Raw genomic sequence first — 23,187 nt, 5'->3', positions numbered from 1 at the left:
TCAAAGTACATAGGAGCAATTTATTTAAGTCACTGAGGCTCCGGATCTATCAATATTAAGACAATACCAGCTGCGTTTTTTACTATTCCTATACATACTCATAAAATAGAGCATATGGTGGCCACCTGGGAATAAATCTGACAGGGGATTATGATGACCTCCACAACTGCACGAGGTTAAGTGCGCCTGCACATCACCTGCCCTGGCCATGCCAGAGGGGCTCAGGTGCTGGAGAGTGAAGGCTGTGAAAAGTGGGGGCCACCACGTAATTCCTAGCACCAGATCTGTGCCAACAAGGCTATGATAAGGGACCACAAATGACTTCGAGGCTGAGACCCATGTTTTGTGCAAGCTCTCTGGGAGAACTGAAACTGAAGCTATTTCTGGGAGTTTAGAGATACGGCCTTCTGACAGTTCAGATGACATTGATGGCATAAGCACTAGTCGACTAAAAGTCAACTTTCAAAATAAATATGGTCAGGATGCATCAGTTGCATTTCATACAACTGTAACTGTATAAGGGACTCTAAATCGTTTTGTTGGTAAATTTGTACTGGTATTTAATTAAGGCATCAATGATTAGTATTGAAAAATGGAAATCAGAGGATAAGTCATTTTAGAATATGCAGTAATACAGAAAACCTGGTAGATTCTGTGGCAAGTACCTAGATTTCCCTTTTTACTCTGATTTTGATTACTGTCCAGCTTGAAATTTTCTTTAAAATCCCATTACTACTACATAGGCGTAAAATATTATTACTGTTATTCATTATTTCAAAACTGATGAGAGATGAGTTTGCAGGGATGACATCCACTTGACTGATTTGTTGTAGACCCTTGGGTGATACAAATTAATTGGGTTTCAGAGCTACACTGTTGAATACCAGTGGAGAAAGCTGACCTCCACATTTAATGAACCACATCGACAAACTCGGGGGCTGTGAGACTGCTGCAGCATACCTTCAGTCCCACGTGGATGCGTTACTGAACTCTATGATCATACTTGGGGAAGTATGTTTAATATAAAATGAAAGAGAAAGTGTGAAAAAGAAACTTGATGGAAGAATCTGACAGTGTGAGGACATATTTGTTTATCTTGGTTCAGGACTTGATTATGCAAACACCGAGTCAAGCAAGGCACAAAGTCTTCAGCAGTTTGTCCCTAAGTAACCACTGCTCTGATGAATAGATGCCTTTGTTCTCTGGGTGTTGAGATTTAGAAATTCCAGTGGATTTTTCAGATGACTGAATACTTCATCTAATAATCTATATTCTTGGCATATGCCACAATTTTAAGACTTCCAACATCTTGAGACTGGAACAGCTGAAAATTATAGTGGTTTTTGAGACAGAACTGAATACTTCAAAAATCAAAAAGCGCACTGTTCCAATGAATTTAAGGTATTTTGCGAAAGATGAATGTGATTTGTCTTGATTTACTGTCATCTTGCCAATAAAATCCATGTGGAAAAAAGGTAAATAGTGAATGCTATTTTTTAACTGTAGTAAACTTCTTTGGAGGGATATTAGATTTCTTAAATGCATTAAAACTTCAAAGGTCTATATCAATTACTTTTACAAGCCTTTAAAATGTAACAAAACTGCTTGAGTGTGTTGAAAATCCTGTAGAGATGTTATAAATGTTCTTGTGTTTGTTATAGAGCAACAGAATAAGGTTAAGTTACACTTTCCATGGATTAAGCTAATTGCAGAATGTTTCATTGGAATGTGCAGGATTACCTTTACAAAACCACTTAATTTATCCTTTGATCATACTAGAATTTAAGTGGGAAGGTTCCAGTATAACTCCAGTATACTGAGTATAATTCTAGTTCATAATAACAAAAGCAGACAATAGAAATGTTAGTTTTAGTGTGCTCTTTAATTCTTTAATCACCCAATTTGATTGCTAGTACAGAAGTTCAAAGGCCAAAACTCTAATCTTTTTCTAATACCATAAGGCCCTGATTTTATATGCAATGATACACATGCTTAACTTCGAAAACATGAGCAGTCCCAGGGACTTCCATATTTTCCATAACTTTTGAAATTTTCCAAGAAACAAAGTAAAATAATGATTTTAAATCAATAAAAATGATTTTAAAGAGGAAAAAAATGCCATCCCAAGTAATTAAGCTTTCCCTGATCACTTCTGTCACTTTGATGTTATTTCACTGTGTCTTGGAATGGGTAAATCTTAGCAGCATCCTGCAGTACAATACTCTGATATACCATTACAGTGTAGCAGCAGCTATTACTTACTGTAAACCTAAGATAAAAGATCATAATAGAAAATTACAGATTATGCTTTATCATCTTGTGCGTGTATATATACATATAATAATAATAATTATTATTATTATTTTACTTTGAGGATAGTCAAGCACTGTAACACTTGCCCAGAAAGATTATCTAATCTCCGTTCCTGGAGGTTTTCAAGATGCTAAGCAATGTGGTTTTATCTCAAAGCTGATTAAACAGGAGGCTGGACATGAAATACCTCAAGATCCATAACAACCTGGATTATCTTATGATTCTATATTATCATCCACTATGTATTATTAATGACATGCAATGAAATAAAAAATCCCAGGTAAATGAAAACACTTTCAGAGATGTCAGAATTCTGAAACAATATTCTAAAAAGCATTCCATGATTATCTAAATGTTTCAATCAAAGCGATATGAATATTAGGAATTCGAAAATATTTTTGATTTTTTTTTTCAAAAAACTCTCAATCTGACTATCAATTTTTCTCCAGAAATAGCCTACAGAAGCTGAACTTTGGTTCACCACTGACCTAAACAAGGAGGCATGATTTTACATTCCATGTTTTTCAGGGGATAAGAGAACATTCCTTTCCAGTAATGAACTGATATCCCTGACAGACTAAAAACTGTAACTAAACTTGGACTCTTAAAGAAAAGTAAAAATCTTTGTGAGTCTAGGAAGAATACCAACACAATTTAAGATGCAAATCCAATCTCAGAATACACAGTTGGATGGAAATCATTTTCTCATCTTTGTTTGTGAAAATAGTTGGAAATATATCCTTTTCTTGGCTAGATATTGAAAACTTCTTGGCTAGATATTGTAAACTAATGCCACTGTGTACAGTTTAAAATTAAAATTTTAAAATTTAATTATTTAATTTAAAAATTAATTTAGAAATTAAAATTTAAAACTTATTTTTTAAATTTAATTTAAAAATTAAAATTATTTTGAAAGCAGTCTTAGGAGACGAATTAATGATTTAGGAAATCATCTCTTTTTCTCTTTTCTTTTTTTAATGTCAGCTTTTAGTTCTATGCTGTCATAGAAATTCTTATGAACAAAAGATGAGAAAAACACAGTTGAGATGTTTAATAGTAGTACGAATTAAGAGCTTAGTTTTCCTCTTACTCTGAGATGGGAATTGCCTCAAGACCCTTAAAATCAATGAGGAAAGGTCCTTGAGACATGTACACCAAGCTTCATTCTAATCCTTAATTCTTTAATTTTGAATTTTTATGATTTATTTTTCAAAGCTTTTATAAGGCAATTAGGTTGGAATTGTACACAGGTGGATGCTTAAACCAAAATACAGTAAGATGAGAAACCAAATTTAAAGTGATTTAAAGTGAGGTGGGATAAAAGGCAGGGTGAGAGCAACAGGAACAAGATCGCATTGGCCAGCTACCGGAAAAGGAAGTAATTATAAATCTATCATATAAAGTAACGTCATAGATATCAGCTAACATTGTATTCATATTTGCTGTAAATATAATAAATTGGCACAGTCATCATTAATTGGAGGCCTTACTAGCTCTATCAAATTTTAAGTAAAATCAAACATTTAGTAATATACAAAAATGAATGTACAAGTCTTACTGAAAACAGAGAGTGAAACTTCATTACCCGTCAGTACTGCCTACCGCTACCATAGGCAGCATATGTTGCATAGACACCCACCTTCATCTCCAGGTTTTTCCTGAACTTCTCCTCTACAGGAGATGATGTAGACGTCATGAACACGGCACTGTACGCACATTGTGCCGTGAGGTACTGGAGCATTGACAATGAATGTGACAAAGGATTTTGCTTTTAGAACTGAACTGTAACAGATCCGGAGTATGTGACTGCTACACGATCAGGGCCCTATTGCCTGGCAGCATACACTTATCAGGCATGCCCGTGCCTGTGTGAACCAACTCATACAAGAAAAGGTCCAACTTCGAACTCAGGGTCCCAGCCTTCTTGGCCAGCACTCTGCAGGAGCACAACCAGGAGGTTTGGCATTCAGAGCACGCAGAAACACATTCAGTGTAACACACGAATACTTTTTACACAGCCAAGAGGACAAAAGCACAAAAGTTGTTTCAACTTACCATTTCACCCCTTGTGCCCTTTTCACCTCTTGGTCCCTGTAAGACAGAGAAGTTGTTAAGCCAGCATGCTCTCTAGGCTTCTAGGACTGAAATAAGCAAATTAACGTGTGGGAGAGGTATACTGCTCCCATGAAAAGTCCAAACTCATCTGTGGAAATATTTACAGCTCTGGGGCTTTAATTTTTCTGCATTATTAGAAAAATAAATCACTTGAAAACATCTTGTAATTCCTATATTTGGAAAGTTGATTGTTTCCTTCAGGTTGTAGATATGTTTTTTCCTCAGTAATTTTAACTGTCAGCATTCTCCCTGTCAATCAGCTGTACTCTCTTCAATTTGATCTACTGTAAAAGGAGGTAAGTGTTTCACTATTGAAGAGCTGAGAGCCAAACATGGCACTCTGTCACCGAAGAAAGCTATCCGTCATATATCTGCTTTATTACCCTATTAGTTCTCCTCTCACAGTATACACTGGTTTTCTGTCTCCATGGCATTTTTTTTGCTAGTTTTCCACTTACACTGTGTTTCTGAAGCCAGTAGCAATCTTCCAGTTCTCTGGAAGAATGTTGTATCTTGATGGCAGCATTTCATATCACATATAAATAATCTTCAACTTTTAATGCTTTCTGAATGATAATGGCAAACTATTACATTCAATATGAAGTCTATTAAAACCTTTATACTGGTATACATAGCTGTGAAGTTTTCCTCCTAAATGGCAATGAAAAGAATGCAACAAGACTTAAAATGCTTTTTCCCAGCAGGTGGAAAGGATAGTCTAATTATAGGAGGAACATTTTCCTTCCCCTTTCTTTTTCACTTTTAAATATTCATATTTATTATTTTTATTATGGATTCCTGTTATTTTGAGGATTATTATTTCAAATTTTTCAACATTCTCATTCCCTCTAAGTTTTGTTGATCAGGCAGAGGAACTTGGGTGGTATAAAAAAAAGCTTCTATATGTACCTTACATGGGTGGGACAGGCACTCTGGACATAGCAGATAGAGCCAGCAGGTGCTCCTGCAGAATGCTGCTCTGCCTCTAGCACAGGGAATGCGACGAGGGATGGAAACAGGGATGAGGGCAGAGCTGTCCCACTGCAGAGAACCTAGGGAGCTCTATGGGTCATCAGAAAGGCCAAGAATTTTTTTTTCTAGAAACATTGCAGACTTAAGGCTGAATATGAATATCCAGGTGACAGTTAGGGTGCTAGTTTACACCTTGATTTGTCTACTGCTCCTGTAGAGATGTCCTCTGTATAATGTACTTTGATAGAATGCCATTACAATGATTTTTTTCCATCATCTTGTTTGTATCAGATGCTGAAATCACATATATTAGCTTGGCAGCATGGTAATATTACAAAGACAGTCCTACCAGTTGACAAATGGCAAAATACGTCTAGTTGTAAAACAGATTATTAAAAATAAAGGTAGGTGAAATAACCAAACTATCCAAAAGATAAGGGAAACTTACAGGCCTGCCAGTTGGGCCCGTAATGCCTTCTTGACCAACAGGACCAATATATCCCTGTAAAAAAGCAAAGTGATTTATTAGTCCACCATGTTTTCAAAATGAAGAAAATCCGTATGACATGTCCTGGTTTCAAGTTGCTCAGCACCCAGCACTGGCAAATATCCCAAATATCATGGAAATATTATCTTTCTGAATACTGAACATACATTGCTACATAATCAACAAGGTAGTTATTTTAATAATTAGTAATAGTTATGTTTGGAAAGCCCATACGCATTCTTTTATATGAGAGGTGATGCACTAAAAATAGTGGAAACTTAAGTACTCTGACTACCAAAAACAAGTATTCATTGAGCTACAGTCAGTATTATCTTGAACTATATTACTGCCCGCAAGTGCTCTTGTAAGGCTGCCAGTAAATACTGCTAAAATGTTACTTTACCGTTCTGTTTCACTCAGAGCAAACTGTTCATTTCCAGTGTTTATCTTGTATAGGAATGTTTAGAAAAAGAAAACAGCTATTAGAACAGGCCACTAAAGCCTTTGCTCTGCATCTGGTTAACTGAACCGAGTAACTTCTGTGATGTCAATGGCAGCAGTGAGAGAAGAGCATTTTGCAGTAAGATTTCCCATGCTGCAAACTTCCTCCCTTTCCTGCTTTTCACTTGATGCTGTAAGCTGGATGCACGCTCCCAAATATGATAAAATTCTTCCACATTTTTGGAGAGTAAGAAAGTAGAATGTCATGAAGAAGGTGTTATGAAGAACGAGCTAACGCAGACTTGTAGCCACATAGATAAAAAGGAAATATATTTAAAAGGCTACCTATTAATTCACAGTGCTTTTGAGCACTACCCTGTCTTCTGTGGGTAAAGTTTGACCCCTTTTTTTTGTTTCACTGCTGGACAGTCATACAGTCAGCATTATTGCCAGTAAGAAGAAAGAGAGCATTAAAACCCCCCTCAGACAATGAAATGACAGTGATCAAGAGACTTGTAGATAAAATTATTGCTAAGAGAGTATAATTGTCAGCTGAGTGTGTTTTTTTTCCTTTAAGACCGAGAGCCCAGTTCTGCTTGTGTATCTGTATGCACACTGTAACCAGACTAGTGTGGAAGAACAGGCAAAGGGCTCCTAGTGCAGGCACAGCCAGAGAGAAAGGCTTGGCTAGAGGGCTCCAGCCTTTCCAGTAGGAAAAAGAGGATTCCCTAAATTAAAAATTTGTGCCCCCTGCAAGCTATCCTGATAAGCACTTTCATGGAGTGAAATACTTACAATTTGCCCTGTTGGACCTTTTGGGCCCAGAATTCCAACTAAGCCAATGTCCCCTGCAGGACCCTGAAAATACAAAGAAGTTTAGTCAAACGTGAACATTAGTTATCAACTTGTATTAATCTCTTGTAAACAAGGGAAGTAAGATAATTTCTAAGAGCAGTAACAGTGAAAATACCAAGCTCACTGACCCAGACCATTCATCCTTGAAAGTGGAGTACACAGCTCTGCCTAAAACATCCCAACAAGTGCAGATACATTCTGAACAAATTATTGTTAAAGCTGATTAAATCTACGCTTTCCTAATATTTTCACTCTGTAAATATTTTCAGTCTGTAAATCTTAATCTTAAGATCTAACAGAAAAGAATGAACACATACTTTTGGACCTGGGAATCCTTGAAAACCCATCAAACCTTGATCTCCATCTTCTCCCTGTAATAGAGGCAGGCATCCTCACTTATTTCACGTTGGTAACTCTTGGAGTAGTTGTTTTGCATCAAATGCTGTAATTACGTACAGTCTGTCCTTTCAGACCAGCATCTCCTGCTGGTCCTTGGTCACCTTGTGATCCTGGATGGCCTCTTTTACCTCGTTTTCCTGGATGACCAAGAAGCCCTTTCTCACCCTATGAAAAGGAAGATAATACATCCTTTATTATAATTGTGAAAGTTATAAATATTAGTTTCTGGTCAGAAATGTGGAACATGCTTTCTGTCTGTTTTAAGAAATAAATATACTCTATTCATTTCATTTCCATAATTATTTCTTACACTAAAATGAAAATATGACCTGACTGTTCCTTGATTTGATAACAAACAAAAAAAACCATACATTTCAGGCCATTTCCAGTATGGTACCTCCCCATGAAAATGCTAAAGTACACAAAATGAAATACAGAATAGGCAAGTTAGAATCAAATTAAAAAAGCAATCCCCTGAGCACAGCACAGTATAGCTGCAGAACTCCTTGTTGTTAGATTAAAAGTTCATGTCATTTCACATGGAAACTAGGCAAGTTCATGCTAGGGAAATCCTCTCAGGACCATCAAACACACAGAAACCATGTCTAGCTCAGGAGATTACCAATCTGCAAGTAATTAGGGACTATTCACCTTCCATGACTGTTTTGCACGTACGCTATTTCTTTGGTGTTTCCTTTTAGCTCTAACAAAGACAGACTTTTGGTCTGACTCAGTACATCTGCTCTTAACATTTATTTTGCACAGTCTAGTATCCCTTTTCCCTCACTTCACCTATTCCCTGCCTTTTTGAGATTGCAATATTTTCTGAGCAGGAGCTACGTTCCTACATTTCATTGCGTAGACAAAGGCATATAACCCAGACTGAGAGCACTGGCAATAAACACTAAAAATAGTGAATAGAGTTTATACTAAAATATCTTCATGAAAAGAGAACAAAGATAGACGGTATTTCCCTCTCCAGTTTTCAATTAACTTGAGGTTTTAAAAACTGCTTACCGATAAAACCACACAGAGCAGTGCATATCATCATTTGAAATGAAAAATCCTACACCAAATGGTGGAAATTATCAGTAATGTTTCCATTATTTGCTTCTTTTATCATTGAAATAAGTAGTTAATATTATCAGTAGAAGCTGAGTAGGGCAGCAAAATCTGTAGTTTCACCCTTCAAATACATTTTGATATCAACTACTTGTACAATTAACAGTAGCATGCATAGCATCACTGCATGCAGCATGAAGACTGGGCAATATCAGTAATACTTCTCTTAAACAACAAGAACCTATATGCCTACCTTTAGTCCGGGTGCTCCCATGGGCCCTGGCATGCCTGGCAATCCCTTGGGACCTCGAGCTCCAGGATAACCTGCCAGACCCGCTAAGCCTGGGTTTCCCTTATTACCCTTAATGAATAAAAAGTGATTGATTACAAGCAGAAAAGCCAAACATATATTTTCATTGTATGCGAAAACAGGCATGTAACATACAATCGACTAAAGCTGCTTAATATTCTTCTGTATACATGACACATTGGAGTACATCAAAACATATGAAAAGAATGATCGGCAGTATTTCATCTGTATTTCTGTTAATTCATCAGAACCCACGATACTTAGCAACACAGCTATATGTGTTTTAACTGTGGGTTAGACTGAAGATTCTGAAGAGGCAAATTAATGCAACTTAACAAGTCACTGACTGTCAAGCAAAGCAAATGCTAAGCATGCTTAAGCAAACGTTCATATCAGTATTCATCTCAAACCTTGTTCTGTTCTAACCTAAACATATCCTGCTGTCATCTGTGATGAGAACCTTCTGAGAACCTTTGAGAGAATCAATTGTCTGTTGGAGTTGGCGCATGGCATCTCCCCTATTAGCACACTCCTAAATAGGAATAGTTGCCCAGCTGGATCACCAGGTTGGGTACCAGGGACCTACAAATCCTGAGCATTTTTCTGCCCATAGTTGTTGTCAGTTTTATGGACATACCAGTGATTGCTTTCACCTTCCACAGGGAATCATACAGAATAGTTAATGAGACTTAAAATGTCACCCACACCTGCAAATTTGCATATTCAAATTAATAGTCTTTACAGCTGAAACATATCATTCTTTGCTAACGGTATTTTGAAACCTGCAGAACAGAGCACTAATACCTGTTACTTATAGAAGATGACTTCTTGAAATGTTTCTTGGAGGAGCGCTATGTGATATCTCTTTAGCTAGAACTCTGAGGATTCTGAGCTCAAAATAAGAAGCTCCTGATAGAAACAAGATACTAAATTCATTTACTATGGATGAGCTGAAAATGCTGTTGAGATTCATAGCACTCATTTTTCAAGAAGGGACTCTGCATCAAGAAACAAAATGAGACTCCCTTCCCACAGAAGCATGCAAAATTCAACATGTCTATTTATAAATACCAGGCATACTAATAATATTAGTACGACTATGTACACTCTGAAGATATACATATAAAATAACTTTACCACATCAAGGAAGATCAGAACAGTTGTTATGAAAATGTATGATAAACTCTAAACAATAGCAAGAATTTTGAATGAAAAATAAGTCATTGAATGCATGGAGTTAAGCCAATTGTCATGTTAAAGAACTCAAAATGGAAATTTGCCACCATCCAAATGAACATTGCTGTGATGTTGTTTAGTAGAAAGAACAGTTATCCTATATTTCATATGATATTCTGCTAAGTATTCATAGAAATAAAAGGGTTACATGAAACATGATTTTTATATTAAATGTGATTTCCAGAACTTCTGAATATGGTACTGTGGTTTATAGACTGATCAAATGATAAACTTATATAGCAAAAGTTGTGTTCTTTTATTCATAATGGGAAAAATCAGAAGTCTCTCTTTAGTACAGGTTATAATGCTACTACATTTAGTTAATACGAAGTAATGGAGTAACTTTTAATATGAAAGATGACATTTTGAATGAAAAGGCCAAAATATAAGAATTCTTCAGGGTGTTTATCCTAAATCCAACTCCCCAAAAATTAAGTACTTGGAAGAGATTCAGCAGGCCATTACCTGAAACCTGAGAGTCTCAAAGAGGGTACACCTGCCCCCTATGGGCCTCTTGTTTAATCTTCTGTCAGATAGGCAAATTTATATTTGTAAGAAAGAAAACAAAGAATTGATCGAATTTTCAAGATGGCAACAGTACTGGGAATGGTTCCTTCTATTTAAACACCTTGGCTCAGAAAATCTGTAAAGCAGAATGACAAGAAGAGGGGCAATGTGGAAAGCAACTTACCTTAGGGCCAGGTTTCCCTGACAGCCCAGGCTTGCCAGGATTCCCAGGAATACCTTCTGGTCCAGGGTAGCCCACTGCTCCTTTCTGCCCTGCTGGTCCTGGTTTTCCCTTGAAACAAATTCAGACTAAATATAGCATGGTTGGCTCTCTTTAGCTTCACCATTACAGAACTACATTGCAGTCACAGTATTTCTTAAAACCTAAATAAAAACAGACCCAGTGACACAGATGACTCTGAGTTAGCATGTTTGATTTAAATAGCTATTGGCTTAACTTTAGATGTGTTGTATTGTGGGATCTAGGCAAATTCAGCTGAAACCATGAGGCTGACTGCTCTGCATGCGAGGCCTGGAAGATGGCTGAGTGTGTTGATTCTTAAACTGAAGCAAGGAAACCTGATGAAGTCATCTAAGTAACTCTAAAAAATTAACCATATGCCTTCATTTTACTAGATAGCATATATTGTATGCTCACAAATATATTCTGTTCGAATTTGTACACATTAAAAATACACACAAACTTCTAATGAGACAAGTTTGTGCTAACTGTTGCTATACGTGCACTGAAAAGCCTTATATCACATTCACCAAATGAATGGTAATTTTTTTCTTTATAATAATTTCCTTTTAGAGTGACACATATGATCTTAGGTGTCTTGGAGTTCTGCAATTATCTCCGTATGAATGTATCTCAGGAATTTAAAACAGTCTAGCTAGAACATGGCTCATTGTAAGAAGTATATTTAACAACTGTCTTATAGAATATGAGAAGTGTGCCATCTTAATCTCATTTCTAACTTCTGATTGCTGAAGAATCACATTCTTGGGATGTGTTTTGAGATTTCCTCTTTACTGTCTTTTCCTCCTCACTTCTCCATTTTTCTTGCCTTTCTCTTCTCCTCCATTTGCAGAACGATTATCTCCAGAGGGAAGAGCCAAATATTTACAAAAGACACAATTTGCTTGCCTTCAAAAGGCTATTCTTCCACTCTGCCCAGAAGGTACAAGCTCTGCGAAGCAGCTGCATTTCTCTGGTTACTGACGATGTTTTGATGTGAGGGAGTAAAATATATTTACAATATGTGCTTGTGTGGTATTATTTATTAGGGGACCAAAATAGCCTTGGATGCATTTTGTTCTTGGTTATGTTTACAGAACACCTACTGCTTCCTGCTCTTTCTTTTCCCTCAGGGAGAAAGGGATGCAAGTTATTTTCTCCCCAGTTAGCTTCTCCAGAAAGAGCATTAAACATTTCAGCTCATGGCAAGTGAGAAAGAAGAAAACCTCAAGAGATCTGTCAGCCGTATGCATCACGGACATATGGATACAGCCTTCTCTAGGCTGCAGCTGTTCAAGGAACTGATGGGAGCCAGGAGTGAACAGTAGTACAGCTCTGTGCAACGTAACGCGATAACTTGACTATGAGACACATAAACAAATCACTTAATTAAGTAACTATACAAGTAGGAAGCACCTTGGTTATAATAGCTGCACTTCACTTCCATGTGCCGAGTAACTGAGTGTAAATCAGGTTGATGTCACAGAGTTTCAAAAATCATTCTACTTTCATGGGGGCTCCTTTACACTTCCTGGACAATGAGGCGATTCTTTAGAGTGAGCAGAAGACTTTCTGGTATGACGCTGGCATGACCCAAGTTTGGTTTAATTAATTAATATATATGTTTCATTTATAACATGAAAATTATAAAACTAAACTTTTGTTACTTACAGGAATTCCAGGTTTTCCCGCCTGACCTGTTGCTCCTTTCTTCCCTGTGGGTCCCTAAAAGTTACAAACACTGGTGAACTGACAAGTGTTATAAACCCAATCCCCTAAGAAGAGCTGAGAATCGTTTTCCCCTCTAGAACAAATGTTCACATTGCCTGGCTTTGGACCAGATCATTTCCACTTCAGGAGACAGCAGAAGGTTTTTCAACAAGTTAATACATTTTCTGGTAGAAAACCACACCACTGTAAGGAAGTATGCTTTTACAGCACTTTCAATACCTTTCAAAAATGGAAATCATTAAAAGTTGGCAATGTAGATGCACTGAGTGTACGTGGAGGAAAGTACTAGAAAACAGCATCACAAATGGGAACATTCTTTTTATCTAAAATGTAGAATAAAGATAAAATTTACATAAAACCACTCTTTTTTTGTCTTGACTGATCTAGGAATCTGTAGTCTCAGTCAACCGAGGGATACTGACAGAGTATCTTGTAAGTGGTTTAGTCTGAGTGGACAGAGTCTTGTAAGTGGTTTAGTTACACAGAAGCCAAGAACCAACACGGAAAAGCTCGGAATGGGTCGGAAGAATGTGAGAATTCTGTTTGCAGCATATTCCCCATGGAATATAGATATCAAACATACCAGAAAAATTTAGGAAGTATTCACAAATTACAACATGGGCATGAATTTTATCTTAACTCTCAGACGTAACCCCTCAGACAGCAGAGATAAAAATAACATTTGTTAGCACTGATCAAGTAGAAGAGTTTCCAAGGTTTTCTGGATTAATTATTTTTAAGACTGCTATTAAAGGAAAAACTATGATAATTATGCTGCCATATTACATAACATGCAATAAAGTGAAAAGAATAACAGTCATTTTAAGTGTAAATTTTTTTTTTTTTACAATTAATATGAATATGATAAAATCAGCAAAATTGTGTTCTATTCCTTAATTTAATGTCTTTTTGTTTATAAAGGCATACATAAAGTCCACCAATCAGAACAGGAACCTGTATATCCAAAGAACTCTATATTGTTTTCATTAAAATTTCTGAACACATAAACTAAACCCAGATGATTCAGCATTGCAATTTATGGGATCGGCTTTGTGAGGCTTGTTATAGCAGCACCAAGCATGCCAACGGAGTTAAGACTGTATGGATGTTTCCACTATTTCTTGTGTAAATCTTTAAGCTCTTTTGGTTTGCTCCAGGCTGCATATTGGTTCCATATTTAACAACGGCAGTTTTAATCTGAGGGACATTTGCAAGACCAAGAAAAAATTCCCCAAGGGAAAGGCAGAGGAATGATTGATTTTATCCTGTGCTGTGATAGTTTGTTGAAGGCAATATATCTGAGCACATGGTTACAGTACATGCTGACAATGTTTACACATCGCATTTTCTTTTTGTTTCTCCCTATTCCTAACCTACTGTAGATTCTTGTATTCACCTAGAAAATTTTGGAACTTTAACAATCGTCTATGGAACATTTCAGAGAAAATTTCTCATTTAAGTTGCAAAGGCAATTCAAGTTGTAAGAAATTTCTAGCTTAGATCTTCTGGAATCTCAAAGGTAAATAAAAGTCATGGTGGAATATAAAATACTTTTGGCAACTTTCAACACACCATCTACATGAACTATTATTTCTAAAGAAAAATATTTAGTCTTTTTTCTTGACTTGTTCTGTCTTTTTACTCTACTGTTCTGTAGCAAATCCCTTATTTCCAAGTCTGAGTGAAAATTCAGCGCAGTGCAGTACCGGGAGGCTTCGTTTACAAACCAGAGCAGTAAAATCCTGGGTGTTTTTCAGAGCTAGTTTGTCACAAGGAACTCTATTTAAGGGTATAACTGAATATCACTCAAATTTTTCAAAAAAAGCCTCTCATAATGCTTTCTATTACCCCAAAGTAAAACCACTTATCTATCAAATTACACATATATACTAAGATCATTACGCAATTTTCCATTCTATATTTTTATTGTCCCTGCAGGTATGAAAAGGAAAGCCAAACACTGAATTTCAACCTTATGTAACAGTGAAACAAAAACCAAACCAAAACCAACCAAACAAAACCAAAGAAACAAAAAATCAAAATGATTTCCATGCTGCTCTGTCAGTCATTTACAAAACTTTCCTACAAGCTTAATGTTTGGAAAAACTAGCCCAATAGTTTCAAAAGAGAATTTGAGTATGAAAACCAATTATTTTCAGGGAAAGGCAAAACGCCACTAATAGATACTGTCATATAAATGCCAAGACACTACACACGCATCTTAGATGAGCTAAACTGTGCCTGCAAGAGAGAACACTGTGCTCCACGTGCAGGTGGCTACTGCCAGCTGTAGAAGAAACCACAAAAACTGTTGGAGCTTCAGTGAGCACTGGGCACTGCTCTGTTCCCACTTCAGACTGTGTGACTCAAATGTATTGCTTGGGGATGTAAAATAGTACAAAAAGAACCTTCATTTAAGTAATCAGCAAAAATTCAGCCTAAATCTACAAAACAGCTTGCATCTATATTTGAGATGATTTGAAACCTAAATATCTTTAGTATAGAGATGCCCAGCAAGCACAGAGATTTCCTACAACAGGCTGTAGCAAATCTGTCTAGAGCATCATGCAAATCATAGTGGCAGACAATGATAAGAACTTAAGCAGAATTCAACTCAAACGTGCTGGTTCAAGTTGTTGAAGACTTCACAGGATGTGCAACTTGAGAACAGGTGATGGAGAGCCCTAATTTTCTCGTAAAACTGGAATATGAAAGCAAATACTACATCTTTAAGAATATCCATCAGAAATCACGTTTTACTCTTGAAACAAGTCTTATCTATCAAAACCCTACACTTTCTTCTTTTCCAAGGATAGTCAGTGAACAGTAAAACCAGACAAACTCCAATTAAGTGCACTGTTTCTTTACTTTTTTCTACTTACTTCTGAACCTCTTTCTCCTTTTGGTCCTTGCTCCCCAAATCCACCTGGCTCTCCCTTTGGAAAGAACATATATTAAATAAATAACTAACAACATATCACAGAAATGCAGAATAAAATGTAATTTCAACGATCAGCAGAGAAACCTCATCGTTTACAATACTTACTGGAGGCCCCTGCTGTCCAGTTGGTCCTCTAAGCCCTGGAAGGCCTATGTGACCCTGGGAAGCAGAAAATATAATATATTGCAATATAAATAACTCAGGATGTCATGCTCCGTGAGCTACAGACTTCCTTCGAAAGCCGATCTTGGGAAGTGCTGAGTGGCCTCAGCTTCACTGACTTCACCTGTATAAAGTATGCTCAGCTCTCCTGACATCAGACCTTAGGGACCTTTTCTTCTTTAAACTCTCTACTCCAAACTCACTGCAAGAGGGAAATATATGTTTTAAACATTCCTGCACTTTTCTGTGCACAGACTATATTTGCTTCACTGATTTATTACTACGCCTATCCGCACTGTCTGTGTAACTTGAACAGGATACTCCCTGTCAAGGAGTCTCTTCTGTTTTTCAACAAACAGAATGAGTTACCAGCCATTTGTATTTGCTGAAAGACTGCATACAATTAATGAATGATTATTAGGATTAGATTTACAAAGCTATAGCACTTACATTTCAAATAAAAATGTTAATTGATTCTGTCTAACAGAATCATTTAGGTTGGAAGGGACCTTTTGAGATCACCTAGAGCAACTAAGCTTAAGCAGGGCCATCAGTCTGTCCAGGACCATGCCCAGGGGGGCATTAATGATCTTCAAGGATGGGCACTCCAAAACCTCTCTCTGGGCTACCTGTTCCAGTACTCAGGTACCCTCACAGTTAAAAAAAAAAAAAAAAAGTGTTTTCTGGTGTTCAAATGGAATATTTCATGTCTCTCAACGCGTGCCTTTTGCTTGTCACTGTATACTACTGAGACGTGTCTGCTTCCTTCATCCTCATTCCTTCCCATCAGGCATTTATACACATTAAGATCCCCTGCCTGAGCCCTCTTTCCTCCAGCCTAAACGGTCCCTGCTCTCCTAGACTCTCTTCACATGACAGGTGCTCCAATCTATACTAAGAACTCATCAGTGCAGTGAGACACCAGCAAGTGCATCTTAGCATACTTGCAATGACACTTTTTCAGCATTACTACATGTATGCACAGCACACCATGTTCAAATACAAAGAATTAAAAAGCAAGAGGTATTACCTTGTAGCCCTCATCACCAGATTCTCCTCTATCTCCACGTTCTCCACTAGGCCCCTGGAGAGAAAAACAAAGAGCATAATGTAACAGCTGGACTGAAAAACTGCTGCAGAGAAGTGAAAAAAGAAAGCTGGGATTTCTCTCAAAACAGACAGACCAACAAGAGTGAATTGAGGATTACTAATATTAAAATTAGCTTGTCTAAAGGAATAAACATGATTTTTTTTCTAAACAAAATGCATTACAGTCAGGCAGGAGACGCTTTCTAAAACATTTTGCTACTGAAGACCAGAAGCTAAAAGATGAATCTTGTATGGGGAAAAATGAAATGGGAATATTGGCCTCAGTAGAAGTTCTCCAGGTTTACACCCATATATATATGGTATCAGAATTAAGACTCCCTGTGAATGACCAGACTTTATTTTCAAGGCATGTGAGGAAAACTCTCTTATGGCTTTCATAAGAAAAATGGTGGAATAAGGAATCATGCCCACAGAAAGTAAGAACGGCCAAGACTTTCAAAAAGACATCCAGCTGCTCGTTAGATGAAATAAGGACTGTCTTTTTCTTCCTATGTCTGAAGTAAAAGCACATAGTGAAAAACTGGCCCGGCATCACTAACTGCAGCGCATCTTTGTGGTTCAGAAATGAATAGATTAGCCGCATCTACTGCATATCCACCAATAGGTACTATTACGCAACTGGTTCTATACTCTCCAAGGTTTTGGCATGTTCATGGCATGTTTCCTAAAAGGAATCTGCAAAGGGCAAGGCCCTGCTTGCAATGTTTGAACAGTCAGCATAGCAAAGTCAGCTCACCTACAACAGAACTGGCTGGAGCCTTTTCTCTCATGCCTTTCCCTAATTAAGTTAAGAACCTAGTCCAGACTGTCTTCAGTTACATCTGTGTCTTACAGTCCCTACTTTTTAGGGAGGTGAGGTACAAATATTAAGGCCAATCTGAAGAGGAGTAGGGTGTACAAGCACTACTTTCTAGCACAAAGCCTGAACGTTAAATGCTTGTAATAAGATTTTGAGATTGCATTTGTTTTTTGGACATGCTCATAATTGCATAGATATTTAGTAAGCAGAAAGGTTATAAAATGAAGCCAAAACAGCTAAATTAGCTTTGTAGTGATAATGAAGTAAGTCAAAATACATTTCTGGTTAGTAAAGCAATTAGGTATAATTCAGTATAAACATAGAGGATAAAAATTCTGTTCCAAAACCTGCCAGTCTAGACACAGAATGATGGCATTAGTGTAATTAAACATTAGGCACATACTCTTAAAGCAGGAAAGAGCATATCATTGCATTTTTCAGAGAGAGATTACTGATTAAAGGACCATCACTCTACAGTTTTGTACAAGGGAGTACCGACTCCTTAGACAGTAATAAGAAGTTTCAGGAAGAGCCTGCGTTGTCTCTTGTATTGAGGCACCAATATAATTTTTTTGAGAAATAAAGACCTACTGGTTCACCTATGGGCCCAGGTGGTCCAAGCACTGTATTGTCTTCGCCTGGGTAACCCTAGAATAAACATACGGATTAAAAAATGCATATATGTTTAAATATTAGTAATACACCACAAAGTATACTGTATAGATGCTACTAGTGAATGTGATGCTTATGTTTTTAATACAGTGGAAGCGGTAACTCCATTTCAACATGCACCATTTGTTTTAGGAAATAAATATAGGACTCAAAAAAATAAGTATTTGTTCTACTTTTAAATGCAGCTATTAAAAATAATACTAGTATTTGAACAAAGTCCACATAATCATTTGTTAGGAATGGAGAAACAGGGTATATGACAAGAGTAAAAAACCAAAATTTCTTCTACTGTCTTGAGATATATACTTAATACAGGTAAACAAGTGTCCAGAAAACTCCAACAATCAGCATAAACAGGATCATTCTGTTTATAATTTTAAATATGAAACATCCATCATCCAAGTAATCCAAATAATAGACAACACAATTACATATTCTAGATGATATTTACCAATACATTTAATGCAGAGGCACATATTTTGAATATGATTACCAGTTTCAAAAGTGCATCAAACGGAAATTTCAGAGGCAACGAGCAAGTTAGACTCCTACCTCCCAACAATTCAGTTTTCAGGTAGTGTTTATGAAGATTTTCTCAGAAGCTATTTAGAAAATCCTCACTAACTGCCTATTAGCAGTATTCATTGCAAAACTGGCCAAAACGTGAGAATAGGTTTCTTTGTCAGGCACAACTCTAAATTAATCTTCCTGAAGGGAATCCCTGTACCTGCCTGGGGCTACACAGACTTCACTCAGCATACAAATTTGTTTGCAGGACTTGGAGCTTGAAAGAACAGTAGTGAATTTGACACTGAAATAGCGACACTGAGGCAATATGCTGTCCCTAACATTTTATATTAAGCATAGAGCTTCGACCATCATAGTTGAACTTTCAGCAAAATCCATGGCAGTACTCACAGGTTTAAAGTTAAGTGAATACTTAGCAGTTCCCACACTGATTATTTCTGTCAGTAGCATTTACTGAGGGCAGTGGTGCTATCTGATACAATTACACATTCTTTACACTGGGTACCTTGTGTTTTAAAGCCTCAAACATTCCAACTACAGTTCAGAACTTTGCATCCAAATGATCGGTTCCACAGTTTATATTTCTTTTCATGTTCTCTCACAATACTAATAAAAACTCCAAATGGTGGCTTTGCTGCATGCTGAGGAAAACAGTGAGCTTACAGTAATATTTCTTTCCTTTATGATTACTCAAACTATAGAAAAGTATAATCCAACTTCATACCTTCTCTCCTTTGGGTCCTGGGGGCCCTGAAGGCCCTGGAGGACCTTGGTGGCCCTAATGAAGAAAACAAAGCAAAAATTAGTTCCAACACAAATAATTAAAGAAAGAATTCATTTTTTAGATGCTTGTTGTCATTATGTTTTGCTGCTTGCAAAATTAATGGGCACAGGCAGAAAAATTATTCTGTGCAGGAAAACCTATGTGCACAGTTAGAAACCGAAGGTTCTGGCAGGGCTTGATGTAAGTGAGGGGAGCTGGGCTGGTTCTCACATCAGGGTTAGGGCCACAGATGGACATTTCTGTTTGGAGTAGAAATGGCAGTCTGGTCTGTAAGAGCAGGACTCAATCCATCTACAGTGATCATCGGAAAACAGTAATTATTTTTCACTGAAAGTCACAACATTTTTATGCCCTTCAAGTAACCTCATTCAATCACTGGTTTTGTTACTGAAAGGGAAACTGCCTGGCCAGACAGTAAACAGAGGTGGTGGTTTGCTGAATCCTCTTTATAATGAATAGCTGTTGTAATTTTATAGGAACTTTATTAACAAATAGAGTGGGATGCATTGGACAAACAATAGTTTCAAATCTGAGAGGAAAAAAATCTGCTGGTGAACTCACAAAAAAACAAGTCACCACTGCTTAAGGCTAATGCTTTTAAGTAGGCAATCAAGTGTGACATAAAAGTATGTATCTGAAACACAATACATTTGTGTATTCTAGATACAGATGATATTTGAAATTATTTAGAGCACCAGAGTTACACAGGAATGTGTGTGTACATGAATTCATTAAAAAAAACTCACCCCATAACCTGGAATTCCTAATTCTCCTTCTGGTCCCATTCCTCCCAGATGTCCCTGTTAAAAGCAATAATCAGTGATAGAAAAATTAGTTCCCTTTTAAAATGTTACAACAACACATACTTCATAAAGTAATCACTTGGAAAAATCTTCAGATATTGAGATTTGAGAACCACAGATTACTTCCTTGTTACTTCCAACTTCATTTGTTAAAGAATACTGGACTTTTCCTTGTGCTGTGGAAATGATGGTCAAAATTTCAGTCCTAACAAAAGAGTTCAAGTCCTTCTCTTGAAAATTAGACAGTTACTTTAGTTCTAAACTTCACGTGTTGTGGGAAACAATGCTGCATTCAGTGGTTACGGTATTGGACCTTGGAGCTGTGATGGGCAAATTGCCTCAGTTGCATGGAGGGTGCATTTGTTTTTGCATCTGCTATCACACAGTGTGGAGCAAGCTTAGAGAGCCTGTGATGAGAGAAGTTCATGAAGTTAATGAAAATACCCTTAAATCAGTTAACTTTGCCAGACTCCCATTCAATAAGATGAGCAGTTCTTGACTGAAATGCTTTGTTTCAGCCATGACTAAGGCTTTCTTTATGTAATAGCAAACCCCACAATTTCTTTTCTTGGAACACAGCAACATCAGTGAAGTTACATCTGGATTGTGGGGCATGTGTACTCTCTATGGCAAGCCCTGCCATCCTGCTCCTCTGACTGCCAGATCAGGAACACGACCAGAGCATGAGATGACTTCCTGAAGGTCCATGAATTTCTGCCTGGAAAGGTGCATAGGTCTCATGCTTGTTAGCATGAAAGGCCACACATCGGTACCCAGGGGCTGAGAAGGACTTCTAGATAGTTTAAGCACTGCCTGCATCTCCATCTCCAGCTGGTGATATTTGTACATGCTACACCTGTGACTTGCCTCCTCCCATGGAGAGACGTGACACTGCTAAATCATAAATATATGAGCTCTTAAATAAACATATTTTGTACAAACCGAGGGGCCCCGAGTTCCTCTTGCACCTTTGGGACCAATTCCTCCAGGTTGGCCAGAGTCACCTGCAGGTCCAATTTCTCCAGGAGGGCCAAGCTGCCCTTTTTCCCCCTATTGGTGTTATTGTATTAAAAATAATAAGAGATTGATACTATGTTTAAAATGTAGTTTAAATGCCTACTGAAAGCATGTAACAGCATTATTTAAGAGGATTATTATATTTACATGTCATTTACTGTAGTTTTTAGAATGTCTGATCCCAGAACTCTGCAGTGCAAAAAAATAATTCTGACAGAGAATTTTTTTTGGTTTAGCCAAAGCTTTACATTTTTGATAGCAGCAGAAACTGCGTTGCACATTTTGATCCAAATTTAAATTTCCTGAGGTCTCAGAAGTTATCAAATGCAGAACAACGACAATTCTAATTGCTATGGCTAGCAAGAAAAAAATTAGCTTGAAGCGTGATGGAAAATAGGTATAGATTTAGTTCACTTTATCGTTAGATTGCAGTATGAAACTATCAACACATAAAACCTGATGTCTTTTACGGTGCTGACTGGCTCTCAACAGTGTCGAGGGATTGAATGGAATTATTTTGTAATGTAAATTTCAGACAAAAGGAAGGGAATTTGGGAAGATGAAAAATACTACCTTCTTTCCTACACGTCCCCTTTGACCTGGATTTCCTGGTGTTCCTTCAGGACCCTGTATGTTAATTAGGGAGAGAAAAAGAAACGATTGAGAAAAGTCCTGGAAACATGTTTAAATTGTGCTCCAAATTGGATAGCTAAGCAGGCTTTTGTAATACACAGAGGTGGGAGGAAAAATCTCATTAAGTGTTGCTGTGAGAAAGTCAGTAGGACTGTTTCAAGTTACAGCAGAAATAAATGGGCATACATAAGGGATCACTTATCAAAGTACTGAAAATGCTCTGGAAATGAAGAAACAAAACAAACAAAAACCACCAACCAATAAATCTTGTCCAGACAGAAAATATTACTTTATTACTAAAGTTGCTTCAAGATAAATACTGGATTTAGAGAAATGCAATACACAGTCAGGAGAAAATTAACAAAACTTTGGGGCTGTCAGGTGTGAAGAGCAGGGCCCTGACACAACTTGCTGCAGCAGAGAGCCCTAACTCAGTTAGTGGTGGCGCCTCCCACCACCAGCCTCCTGGTGATGGTGTAAGTGGGTGTGTTGCCTGCAGGTGAGGTGTGCATGAAGCTACAACACCGCTGCCCTCTGGGTCACTTCAAAAAATGATTCTCCCAAAGGGCTGGAAGTGTCTAGAGCTCATTGGCCTCAGGTTACCTGATAACTCCTTGAAGGCAAGGAGGTAATTCAGCTTCAGTTTTGGGTAAGGAGAGATCTATCAATCTCTCTATAATATTTTCAGGATATTGTGGTGATGAGCCATGATAAACAGAGTTCAAACTGATTTGTGAAGTACATATGTTGCTTCATATGTATCTGTAAGTAGAACGTAATATTAATCTCATCCCCAATAGAACACCCAGACAACTGATGATAGGTAATCCATTTCCTTGTTTAAACCAGAATGGCATGATCTGTTCACATCCCTAGAATGAGGTCAAGCCAAAATCATGATCTGAACACTCCCAGATGCTGGGGAAGATGAGTGAGGAGGGACTGCAGCCACCTCTGGAACGCATGGAACAGAAACACGAAAAATACCCTGCTAACCACATCCTCCCAAACATCGGATCACCAGACCCGCCCGTCTCACTGAGGCACAGCGGCACTGTTGATTTTGTTT

General features: G+C 37.4%; 1 protein-coding gene across 3 annotated transcripts in view; it reads right to left on the bottom strand.

The window, feature by feature from the left end:
• The window catches only part of COL24A1 (collagen type XXIV alpha 1 chain), a 134,972-nt gene that overhangs the window by 8,642 nt on the left and 103,143 nt on the right, over positions 1 to 23,187 (bottom strand). For all 3 annotated transcript variants that reach the window (XM_048059107.2, XM_048059108.2, XM_013177986.3), the window contains exons 38-53: positions 22,059 to 22,112; positions 21,411 to 21,518; positions 20,412 to 20,465; positions 19,606 to 19,659; positions 18,273 to 18,329; positions 16,803 to 16,856; positions 15,716 to 15,769; positions 15,552 to 15,605; positions 12,610 to 12,663; positions 10,882 to 10,989; positions 8,898 to 9,005; positions 7,640 to 7,747; positions 7,501 to 7,554; positions 7,124 to 7,186; positions 5,849 to 5,902; positions 4,369 to 4,404 (exon numbers count right to left, since the gene is read on the bottom strand). In XM_048059107.2, the coding sequence (XP_047915064.2) occupies positions 4,369 to 4,404; positions 5,849 to 5,902; positions 7,124 to 7,186; positions 7,501 to 7,554; positions 7,640 to 7,747; positions 8,898 to 9,005; positions 10,882 to 10,989; positions 12,610 to 12,663; positions 15,552 to 15,605; positions 15,716 to 15,769; positions 16,803 to 16,856; positions 18,273 to 18,329; positions 19,606 to 19,659; positions 20,412 to 20,465; positions 21,411 to 21,518; positions 22,059 to 22,112 (1,074 nt within the window). The remainder of the gene's footprint in view (positions 1 to 4,368; positions 4,405 to 5,848; positions 5,903 to 7,123; positions 7,187 to 7,500; positions 7,555 to 7,639; positions 7,748 to 8,897; positions 9,006 to 10,881; positions 10,990 to 12,609; positions 12,664 to 15,551; positions 15,606 to 15,715; positions 15,770 to 16,802; positions 16,857 to 18,272; positions 18,330 to 19,605; positions 19,660 to 20,411; positions 20,466 to 21,410; positions 21,519 to 22,058; positions 22,113 to 23,187) is intronic.

The sequence above is a fragment of the Anser cygnoides genome, chromosome 8 (genome assembly GCF_040182565.1).
Source record: "Anser cygnoides isolate HZ-2024a breed goose chromosome 8, Taihu_goose_T2T_genome, whole genome shotgun sequence".
Taxonomy (NCBI): domain Eukaryota; kingdom Metazoa; phylum Chordata; class Aves; order Anseriformes; family Anatidae; genus Anser; species Anser cygnoides.
Note: the sequence above shows the minus strand (reverse complement) of the source record. Positions and strands in the feature narration are given on the sequence as shown.